This window comes from Alexandromys fortis, unplaced genomic scaffold (assembly GCF_014885135.2).
Source record: "Alexandromys fortis isolate MF-2015 unplaced genomic scaffold, M_Fortis_MF-2015_v1.1 scaffold_61, whole genome shotgun sequence".
NCBI classification, from domain to species: domain Eukaryota; kingdom Metazoa; phylum Chordata; class Mammalia; order Rodentia; family Cricetidae; genus Alexandromys; species Alexandromys fortis.
In genome coordinates, this window is record NW_026067962.1 from 3135971 (window position 1) to 3148367 (window position 12397).

A 12397-nucleotide genomic window follows, 5' to 3' on the forward strand; every position below is an offset into this window, starting at 1 on the left:
GTGTAGCTTTCCTCATGTTAGAAAGAGACACATCCCATAAACAGCCACTCCTTGTAGAAGGTGCCACCCCAGCTGTTGGCAATCCCTACATACTCTTCTCTCTCTATTTGCTCTTTGTCCTGCAGTACCTGACAGAAAAGTCAGCTCACAGCACACACTCTCTTCAATGTTTGCTTCCTTTCACCCACGTCGCTCATCAGTTCTTTACTTCTTTTCAGAGTAGTATGATGTTCCATTGTATGGACATCGTATATTTTTATCTCTGTGTTCACTAAGTGATGGCAGCTGAGACTTGCTCCTAGAGGGGACATCATCGTCTTCGGTGGTATAACTATGCGTGCTCCAGTGGATAGCTCCACACCCCTGCTGATGGGGGAATCAGAGGGTCACCAAACCAAAAGACAGAAAAGTGTGATGGGGACTTGGAGGAAAGGTGGCTGGGTTGGTATGGATAGAGGAGGATACGAGAGGACAGATCTGTGTACTGGTTATCATGCTATTGCTGTGATAAAAATACATGACCAAGGACATTCATAGAACCAGGAATAGGGCATTTGGTTCCAGATGGTTATAACAGTTGGGGAGAACAGACTAACCTGTGGCTAGAGCGGAAAGCTGAGAGCATATAGCTTGAACCACAGACAAGAAACAAAGAGAGCTAATTGGGAATGGAAGTAGCTTCTGAAACCTCAAAGCCCACCCCCAGTGGTATAGTTCCTCCAGCAAGGTCATACCTCCTCACCACACCCAAGCAGAACCAACAACTGGAAACCAAGTATTCAAATGCCTGAGACATAAGGGAGACACTGCATTCAGACCACCACAAAGTATATGACCAGAATATATTATATACATGTATAAAATAGTAAAAATAAATATTAATAAATAAAAATGCAAAAAAAATGTTGGTCCCTACAAACAGCAAGACCTTTAGCCATTTTCCTAGTCACTTGCAGGGCATAATAAGAGACAGTAAAGCTGGTGGCTGTAACCACAGCACCTCATTTAAGGAAATTTCTCTGGGTCTGTGCCCCTTTGTTATGTTAGTAGCAGTAACTATCAGCCCAGTCCAATATTAGTTGTAAGAACGGTGTAAGCATTATATACCCTGTTTCCTGTAACAGTGCAGAGTGATCTTTCTGAGAAGTGTACATAGACCTTGATATGATTTAGTAACACACAACAGTCAACAATTGGCTACTTCTAGCTCTTGCAAGAGAGAGATGAAAGGGAACGTGGGGACAATGACAAGATCCTGCAACTTATGTAAAGGACCTTGACCAAAAGACTTTTGAAATATTCTTATTATTAGCAAGCACATGAGAGCCAGCAGTAAATTTTGCTAAAGGACAAATGCCTCTCTTGACACTTAGGCAAAGAAAGTGTTCCAGGAACCGAGAGTCTGTCTTTCCAATTCGCCCACTGCACTTTAGAGGCACATATACCTAGTTGAAAGGGTGATGTGGGCTTAGTGCCTAATGCAGTGTTTACAGGAAATCAGGACTACACTGTTTTCCACAGCTCTCCCTCTCTGCAGCCTCCTTTTCACTTTTATTTTTTTCTCCGAAGTATTCTCTTCAGTATTTTCTCAGCAGCGCAGATAGAAAGAAATGCCATGCCAATAAAACTCCAGCTACATTCAGGGTCAGGTAATATCATGTGAGGTCTCCCAGCTCCAAAGAAAGATCAGTGGACTAAAATGAAAACCATTTAGAATATTTAAAACAGTAAAGAAATTCAGACTGACAGGATGGGACCACAACAGTGTGGTGTCAAGCTGAAAGCAACGAATGGCCAGTGTGTTACAATGTAATCCTAAAGCAGTGGCTAGCTTTATATTTCTTCTCCAAGATTCTGATATAGAACTCACCAATGGAGCAGGTGTGTATTCAGAGGCTAAAGGCTCTGAATACATATCAGTATTTTCCTAATAATTTTGTTTGTGGTCCAGAGATTTGAGAAATGAACATTGTTGTAGGTTCTAATATAATTGACCAAAAATTTTGTGAAGCAGTATGATATACTATATTTTTTTTTCTGTGAGAGAGAGGGAAAGGAAGAGAGAGAGAGAGAGAGAGAGAGAGAGAGAGAGAGAGAGAGGTGTCAGAGGACAACCATCATGAGTCTGTTTACTCTTCTTCTATCATGGTATCTGGGGTTGGAACTCAGGGCATCCAGCTTGGGTCCTTATTCACTGAGCCATCTCATTGTTGTGACCATGTTTTCAATACAGTTGTTTAAAAAATAATCACAACTGACTACACTGATTATATGACTTAGAAACTGACTGAAAACTCTCAGTGTGAGAAACCCAGCAGTGAACAGTACTCAAGGTCTGGTCCAGCGTTATAACTGCTGGGGAACAAGGACACAGAGAGCTGTAAGTTACATTAGTGCTAAGCAGAGCTCTTTTTGAACACAGACAAAGCCTAGAATTACAGATTAGACAAAGTAGGTAAAGTGCCACTTCTTTAGTGTCTCTGGTAAGAATTAAAGATGAGCACTAGAACTCTGGTGGGGGTGTGTGATGGTTCATGTTGTCAACTTGAAGGACCCATCCATGACAGAAGCCTCTGCAGATACTGTGAAGGGTTTCCAGATTAGGTTAGGATTTTCTTGATTAGGGCTGAATTGAGAAGACTTCTTCATACATGGCAAGCACTTTCCCCAATGCTCCTGATGTGAGGAAGCACAAGGGACACAGTTTTCTACTTTTGTGCCTGATAGCTGTCACCTATTGCTGGTGAGTTGTTGCTGCTACTATTGCTGCATCTGTTGCTGCCATATTCATTGACATGAGAACACAGTTTCTTCAGCTTTCATGTTTGGACTGAAGACCAGTAGCCCTCAGCAATCTTCCAGGCCTACAGCAACTGACTGGGACTGAGGAGGAAACAAGCCTCATTGCCTGAGCAGCTGCTGGCCTCCCCAGGAACAAACAGGCGTTGTTGGATTCTCCAGTCTGTACCGTGTTAGCCAGTCTAATAAGTTCCTTTTGATATGTAATCATATCTTGGGTCACTCCTCCAAGAAAAGAACCAAGACCTGCTGAAGTGCTTGCTGAGGGTGGAGGAGGTACAAAATGAATAGTAGAAAAAGGTAGTTATAAATTCCAGCTAGGGCCATGTGACCAATTGTAGACATGAAGATTATAATTGACATAAATATTTGTCATATTTTGTTAAAATGTGTTTGAACAGACATTCGTGTTTTCTTTCCTACTTATCATGTATTGTTACATCAATTAAAAGAGTATCAGTGATTACTATATTTAAGTTTTGGGAAACTAACAAAATGTCCCTCAGGGGAAATTGCCACCTAATCTAAAGATTATAATTCGTTTGTAGTTGTACATGAGATAGTTAAAATGATAGACTCATAATTATGACCTAGCTAAACCTATTATTCCTTTGTGATTGTACTTGGGATAGTTATACTATGTTAGCTATAATTATGACCTGGTTACTGTTTTAATTTGGAAATTAAGCATATCAAAAGGAGGCATGATTGTGATAATATTCTAGGTTGTCAACCTAACTACATCTGAAATAAAATAAAACCTAAGAGGCTAGGTATAATTTTGAGGAATTTTTCTTAATGAAATCATTTGAAGTGGAAAAACCCATTTTTATCAAGAGGTGGGAAGATCTCCTTTCAATCTGGGCTATACCTGCTGGCAGCCTATATAAAGAGCACAGAAGGAACCCTTTGCTCTTTGACTGCTTGTCCTCCCTCTCACTGGCAAGTTCACTTCTTAACTAGAATTAGAGCCTATTTTTCCTGTTTCTGGCATATATTGAAAGTCAACTGTGACATCCACCCTCATGGACTGAACAACTGCTGAATTTTTAGACTTTCTGTTGGTAGACAATCATTTCCAGACCATAACTTGTAAGCTAGTCTAATAAATCTCCTATAAATATAATTCATTTATAGTTGTACATGAGCTAGTTATATCATGTTAAGCATAATTAGGGTATATATATATTTATATACCCTATAATATAATTATGTAAATTCTCTTCCTCTAGTGAACCCTGACTGATACAGAGGACAAATGTTTATAGATTCTTGTTAGGGATTGTGCTGGTTTAGCAAATTAGAGTTTGCAGATTCTCCTCCAATAACCATGCTTTCATTAGCACTGAATAGTTAGCCAGATTTTCTGTTCTAGTCATGTTATCTCTCTTGTTGAGCAGATACTAGGTCCAATTAGAGAGCTCTTGGCTATTGCCAAGGTATGTGTGGCATTACTGTATCTCTGGGAATTCAAAATAGGCACAGGGGTTTGGAAGCAGTTAAAAGAAAGTTCTGAGTTTGGAGCAATCTGTGGATTTAGACTTAAACACTCTCATTGTATCTATGGAAATAATCTCTTGAAAATTAGCTTGATTGATTTGGTAATGACATTGATATTTTAAAGTAATACCCTAATAATGAATCTGTAGTTGTGACTGTTTTGTTTGCCTTGATTCTTATTCTATTACCAGGCATTAAAATTTGAAGTTATAGGCTGCACAGAAACAGCCTGTTCTATTAGATCTGAAGGAGTCTGTTTATCACTTCCTAGCTATTTGTTCATCTGGATCATGTCAAAATCAACTTCAGTGTGATTAAAAAAAGAATCATGCCACTCTTCACCCGGAATGATAGGTAGAAAATGAGCCATGGAGTGATGTGAGCTTTCTATCTCTTTAAAGATCCAAGAGAACCAGAGTTGTCACTGGATTCTTCCTTCCCATTTGGCATGTCTACTGGTCTTAGCTAAGCACGAGCACTAATGCTAAAGATGGAGATCAAATGGCTCAGTTTGTAGATGCTCACTACTGCCAATTATTGAACGACCACTCAAATAGACTTTCAACCAGAAATATGACAATGATGATTGATTTTATTAAAATCTAAAGGAGAATGGGAGAATGGGGCAGATTTAATCGATGGGTAGGTGGGATGTCAATACAGAAAGAGAGATGAAGGATAAATATCACTGAGGATGTGTGAAAAGGCCTTACAAAGTCATATTGAGCATTTGTCTCAAATTATAGATAATACTTATCTGTGTATATGTATTTTTGGTCAGTGAATATACTAGATAGTTTTATGTCTATATGAAACAAGTGTAAGTCATCTGAAAGGAGGGAACTTCTATTAAGAAGATGCCTTCATAGACAGCCCCTGTTCCCACTGCTAGAATTCCCACAAGAGGACCAAACTACACAACTAAAACACATATGGAGAGTGCCTAGGTTTGTCCCTTGCATGCTTCCTGGTTGTCAGTTTAGTTTCTGTTATCCTCTATGAGTTAATGCGTTCTGTGAATTTTCTTGTGGTGTCCTTGACCTCTTGAACTCTCACAACCCTTTCTCTCTTCCTCTTCTGAACTCTGCCTAATGTTCTACTGTGTGTCTGCATCTCTTTCCATCAGTTACTGGCTTTTGGGATACTATTCTTCATACTGAGGAGGAGTGGACTGAGTGGTAGGAGCAGAGGAGGGGTGGGGGAAGGAACTTGGAGGAGAGAACAGATGGGAAACTGAAGCCAGGATGTAAATAAAATTATTAAAAGAAAAAAGGCCCATAAATTTAAAATGTCGTCAAGTCTGTAGGGCATTTTCTGAATTAGAGATCGATGGGAGAGCCCAGTTCATTGTGGGTGGTGCCATCCCTGGGCTGGTGGTCCTGGGTTCTATATGAATGCAGGTTTAGTAAGCCATGATGACTAAACCAGTGGCCTCTGCATCAACTCCTGCTTCCACGTTTCAGCCCTGTTTGAGCTGCTGTTCTGACTTCCTTCAAAGATGACTAGAAATATAGAAGTGTAACCCAAACTAAGACAAATGAAGTTAAGTCACTTTAGGTGATAATGTTCTTTTTGAGAACCATAGAGTGTCTAGCAAAAAAAAAATGACCAGGTATGAAAAATCTCCTTTTGAATTGTTGGTTAGAGGATTCCAAGAGACTCCCCAAACAATACTGGCTATTGCTGCTGCCCTTTGTTGCTTTCCAGAAATTGAAAGTAAGTCCATATTACTAAAAACACCATGAGCTTTGGAAACAGAATTTGAGCAGGATCTGCTCTGAAAGACTCCTTCTCTAGGATTCGTCTTTATAATACAAGAAGATGCTGTAAAATCTGGAAGTGTGGGGAAGAAATCAATAGTCCTATCCAGCTGTGACATTTGTGAACCCCAACAATGACTAAGAATGTCAAGATATCCCTAAAAGTGCAATAGGGGCACTCATATCACCGCAGTATAACTGGACTTAAGACCTGCACAAGAGGGAAATCTTGTCTGGTACAAGCAACCTAGCCAATTCCCCAGGGATAGTGAGGCCACAGATCTTAAAGAAGAACCTACTACTGTCACTTTAGTAAACAAGTATAATTATGGATTGCATTCTAAAGCTTATACTTACACCCACAGATAAGTACAGCTCTCCGCATTTACCAAAGAAGATTCTCTTTGCAGCAGAGTGAAACCACAACTTGTCAACATGTAGAGGATAATTAATCATGGGGTTCCAAGCCCTAGTAGATCTATCTACAATGTAAGCCCTACACCAAGGGCTCAGAGAACATCATGGAGGACAGGGCAGCACGGTTTTAAGAGCTAAAGGAGAGGGAATTCTGTTGTGACATCTTGTCTCCTAGAAAGGAATGGGTTAGTTCACTCATGATACCTCCACAATATGGCTTCCCAAATAGGACTTGCATGGTGGTTGATACTAATAGACATCCTAATGTGGAAGGGGGCATCTCACTGCTACACAAAGAGCTACAGACTTTGGCAAACTGAACTAAACTAAATCAACCAAAGACTGATGAGAGAAGGAAAATTAGTCTTCACGAGGAATTAAATCTTAATTGGTTATTCAATACCAATTGGTCAGCCCTCATATCACACACACACACACACACACACACACACACACACACACACACCTAGAAAAACTTAGCTTTTTATGTGCTTATATCTATGTAGCAGAAGTAATAAAAGAAAAAAGGGCCATTAGTTTGAGAGGAAATAATGGGGTCATGGGAGAGATTGAAGGAAGGAGAAGGAAAAGGGAGAACGATATAACTGTATTTCAATTAAAATTTTGAAATAAATAAAAAAGACTTTTTTTAAATACAGAAAGACTCTTTTATAGATTTCAGGTATAATTATTTTATTATTTGCATGATCTTTTTATAGGTATATCTTTAAAGAGACTGTATATTTTATTTAAAAATGTATATATGTTGTGGGATATTTGTATACTTTGTGAAAATGTATTCCTGTGATTGTTGAAATAAAAAAGCCAAATGGCCAATACCTAGGCAGGAGAAATAAGTGGGATTTCAAAGGAGAAAAAAGAGAAGATGAGTGAAAGATGCTAGAGTACTCATTGAGGAAACAGGAGGTAAAAGATAGAAGAGAGGTAATGCCATATAAGAGAATGTAGATTTATATAAATGGGTTAATTTAAGCTATAAGAGCTAGTTAGGAGCAAGCCTAAGCTATAGGTCAAGCTTTCATAATTAATAAGAAGTTTCCATATCATTATTTGTGATCTGGTGGCCCAAATAAAAATCCAACAACATATGGTACCACATGTGGAACTTGAATATACACATAGGGTCAGGACTTCAAATAAGCCCTGGACTTTCCCACCACACAGAAAGTGGACAACAAATAATACAACAAACGCTCCTAGGATTTGACCATTATCCCAATTTTCTCAAGACTCCTAAAGATGCCATCATCCCCAGACAACAGGAAGTAGTCTATAAAACACAACATTCACATTCCCAAGAGGTGGGGTGGGTGGTTTTTGTTATTCAGTGGATTATGGATGTTTATCATCATGTAGAGAGGTTGGTTGCAGTTGCTGTTGGACATGTTCAGGGGAAAACCTGAACAAAGATTAAATTTAGGGATCACTTCCTGAAGGGAAAAGGCAGGCATAGAATGATGGGATAAAGGGTGAATTGATAAGTCTACTTTTGAACAACTACTAGTCTCAAATATTTTACAATGGTATAGATTTTTATATATTGAAACAAATTTAATATTATGTTTGCTATACTGTCTATATATTTTTCTTTTTATTTGAAATATTGTACTTATTCATTTATTTAAAAATGTAATGTAAAATTCTAGTCCTTGAAATCTATTAAGGATAATTAAGAAGTACAGGTTAGTCATTAATCATTTATAATAATCAAACTTGTAGTCATGTTAGATATCTTTCCAAGGTTGAACAGAGATATAGTTTAGATAGATAGGTTATCTTCAAACACTTCAGAGGCCTACAGAATATAATACTTACAATGTTTAAATAGCCTAATGTTTTTCATGACAGCGAGTCATGTCTTCTACTGGAACCACCAATTTACTTAAAAAAAAAAAGATCATGTGCATAGAAGAACCTCCATATGGAATTTGTTTCCAATGTGGAAAAGTTAGTTATTTCAGCAAGAAACTACTCTTGCCTCAACTGTTGAGAGTATGCTGTCCAAACTGGACAAGTAGGACAGAAATAAAAGTGACTGCCAAGCCTTGCCAAGACAAGGTACAAAAGTCATTCAAAATTCCTTCTTCATAGAAAAATATGTCAGATAATCTAGGCCTGTAGGTCAAAGAGGGATGTGCCAATATTGGGTGGCTGTCCAGGAAGTCAGATGCTCTATCATTTCTATAATTTTGGAAGTTGCTTTCTATCTACTCTCTGTTTACTCAGGTAATATTATTTCCTTCTTGGGTCTCTGATGGGGATTTAAGACTAGGTAGCATATACTAGTCCTTGTTACCAAATTAAAAAAAAAAAGTACTTACATAAGAGATATAAAGTTTATAAGGTTTAGGAGCATAAAAGCTTAATTAGTCTAAGATAATGCTTTGAGGTCTAAAAAGATAGTTTTATGATAGTAGTACAAGTTATGATATAAAATGGTTTTGGTATAAAACTATGAATTTATCAAGATAGGATAAAAATAGAGTATTTTCTCTGAATTTTCCAAATACAAATGAACAGGACGTTGTAAATGTAATTCTTACCTGACAATTATTATTGTATATAATTATACTATATTAGTTAAAACCTTTCCTTTTTATTTAGACAAAAAGGAGGAAATGTTGTAGGATATTTATACACTGTGAAAGTGTATTGATGTGATTGTTGTAGTAAAAAGCTGAATGGCCAATAGCTAGGCAGGAAGAAAAGGTGGGATTTCCAAGGAGAGAAAAGTGAGGAGGAGGAATTTAGGTATTCAAGAGATGCCAGGAGATCAGAGAGGAAACAGGAGGTACAAGATGGACAAGAGATAATGCCACATTATTGATTGTAGATTAATATAAATGGGTTAATTTAAATTATGAGAGCTAGCAGGAATAAGCCTAAGCCATAGGCTGAGCTTCCATAATTAATAAGAAGTCTCCATATCATTATTTGTGATTTGGTGGCCCAAACAAAAACCCAGCTACATACATAACTTCATAGGAGTGTAAAGTAATTCTATGATACATGATGTAAAATGTATAGGAGCAGCTTTTTATATTCAGATCACTAAATGTAGAGCTAATGCTATTTCAATAACAATGGCTTAGTCTTCACAGCATTCTTATATAATAGGCAGATGTTATTTTCACATTTTATAAGTAAGAAAAGTAAATTGTGCGAAGTTGAGCAAACAGACCACAAAAACAAACAAACAAACAAAAAACCAAAATGAAAACCACCACCACCAACAATAACAACAACAACAAAACCAGACTGCCAACATCTAAGTTGGAATACTTTGGGAAAAAGATGGTGGTGTTTCTGACCCAAGAAAATGAGTAGCATTCCTTTAGAAAAGAATCAGTGACCCAAAGAATGAGGAGTTTGTGGTTTATCTTCTAAATAGCAAGCGTGAGGCCTTGAGGCTACAACCCTTCTTCTGTGGATTATCCATGAAATGTCGCACGTGAAACACTCACACAGGGCCTGGCAAAAGTTCAGTAAAGCTAAAGTGTTCTTCCCAGGATTGTCATCATAATTCCAAATGATATTGACGCCTCACCTGACGCCTGAGTAGAGCGAATGGTAGCATAGAAATACAAGCAGCCGTCCTTCAGAATGCAATAGTGTTGGAGCCACAGCCCTGTGCTTCTCTCCAGCTGGTGCAGAAGGCCCAGACACTCAGGATGCTTGATAGCAAGAGGTGGGAGGCTACTGTTGTGCAGGGTAACATCTTCCCAGACGTGGCTCTGCAGGTGGAGCACAGCGATATGCAGGTCACCATCCTGCACCGGATGCCTTTGGCCCACCACACAGCAGCGATGTGGGGATAAATTTATTTGTCTTTAGGGAGCCACTGCCTTAAACATTTTTATTGATAATATAATCTCACTGCTTGGGTCACAGTCAGATTATCCTTTGCCCCTTTGTAACACCCTCTTCTCTTTGGTTCCATTGTATCCTGAAGGAAACAAGAGTATCAGCCAAAGAACAGGAGATTGGGACTAGAGAGCCCATTTGCTGATGTGTTCTTTGTAAAGTGAATCCTGATAGGGGGCTCCTCACATCACATTGCTTTCCGAGGCTAGATCCTGGAATGTCCACTATGAATAATAGCAGCTCGTGGTTGATGCTTTTCTTTAACTGAACCCTGACTTGTGCAAATTAAATACTCCAAACCAGCCCTAGCCTTGGGCTCGCACGATCATCTACATGGAAGACTGATGATAAATGGAGACCCTCTACCCTGGAGGGCAGCCCTCATTTCCCGGGCCTGGGAAACAGGCTCTTTCGGAGAACTCTGACCCACAGTTAGGAGCACTGCGCTTTATCTCTTCATCAGAACCGGCCTGCGCTTGCCAATTTCTCTGTTCCATTTTGGCTTTGCCCTTTAGTTTTAGCAAGGCAGTGAAAAGATAACAGAATACAGGCGGGGCTTGCGGTATTCTGTGATGTGAAGAGGGAGCCTGCTGGGAGTTTGGCTTTTCATTTTTTTTTTTTTTTTCACTTGCTGCAGACACTCTCGGTGCATTAGCAGAATAGATAGCTCTTAAAAGTGTCCAGGCTCATTAGGGTGGTGTCTGGGAGAGACGGGCCAGTGTACTGAGTGCCGTGTTCCACGTAAAATGAAACGAACGCCCTGCTGTTCATTACCTGGCAATGCTTCTGATTGTTCTGAATGGACAGTTACATGGCAAGGAAATCCAGACTCCACCCTGAATTTCTGCCAATGCATAAACTCAAAGTGGGTAGAGAAGGCGCTAAGTGCATGCCATCTTATGAGGGAATGATCTCATTTAATACAATCTACAACTTCATTGCATATCATATCCACAGTGTGGAAAGGAAACATGGAGGCTATAGGAAGGGTCCTCATAATGCATTACAACACAAACTCAGAAAGAGGGGCACCCAGTGCCATAGGCACTGAGGTGATGGCTTACCTGATGATACAATGCAGCCACCTAACATTTTGTAGGAACAAATCTAACAGGGTGATACTGCTCTAAAGCTGGAGATCATGCATGTAGAAGGATAGTGTAAGGTGACTAGCATGTCTAGAGAACAGAGATGAATGTGGTGCTGGCTGTGGGGATCTGAATGCAGTGCACAGGCTCCTACAAGCTGCTCAGATGGCAGCTGCAGGCCAGGACATCCTGGAAAGCCTGAGAGTGTGAAGAAACAGCAGTATTTGTTTGTAGCCCTGGTAGACTACTGCAGAACTTTGTGGGTCAGAAATTACACTCCTCTTTGTGACTCCATCCCAGGTCTTCCAGGGAGGGATAGAAAATGAAAAGAACAGCAAGACTCAAAGTTCCCCTCCCAGATCTGAGCAGAACTCCTGTTGACTCCAGTTCCTTTCCCCAGCATTTTGAACAGATCTAACATGTCCCAGACTGGGCAACACAGTGTCTACCCCTTCTGTAAAGAAACATGAACTGGAAGCAGAGACCAGGACCGAGGAGACCGCTTACCTGGCGTATGGGATGGGCCGCTTTGTGCATTGCCTCCAGCCACCTGAAAGACAGCAAAAAGAGAGGAGCATCCCTGGAGGACTGTGTAATGCCCCATACAGGAGCTTGCTCTTACTCAACTTTTCCTTCAGGCAGAGTGGTCCTGTGATGTGGGAGTGTCATATATCAATCTGTTGATTTCACTGGTTAAGTAATAAAGAAACTGCTTGGCCCTGATAGGTTAAAACATAGGTGGGAGAAGTAAACAGAACAGAATGCTGGGAGGAAGAGGAAGTGAGCTCAGAGGCCATGCTCCCCTCTCCTGGGCAGACGCAAGGTCAGACATGCTGAATTTTTCCCGGTAAGACTGGTGCTACACAGATTACTAAAAATGGGTTAGGCAAAATATGAGAATTAGCTCATAAGAGGCTAGAGCTAGTGGGCCAAGCAGTGTTTAAATGA

At 39.7% G+C, this 12397-nt stretch overlaps 1 protein-coding gene across 1 annotated transcript in view; it reads right to left on the reverse strand.

The window, feature by feature from the left end:
• LOC126508318 (uncharacterized) overlaps nucleotides 1-12397 on the reverse strand; it is a 141658-nt gene that overhangs the window by 3584 nt on the left and 125677 nt on the right. Inside the window, exons 9-10 of the mRNA XM_050153507.1 lie at nucleotides 11957-11999; nucleotides 10045-10231 (exon numbers count right to left, since the gene is read on the reverse strand). Of these exons, the coding sequence (XP_050009464.1) occupies nucleotides 10045-10231; nucleotides 11957-11999 (230 nt within the window). The remainder of the gene's footprint in view (nucleotides 1-10044; nucleotides 10232-11956; nucleotides 12000-12397) is intronic.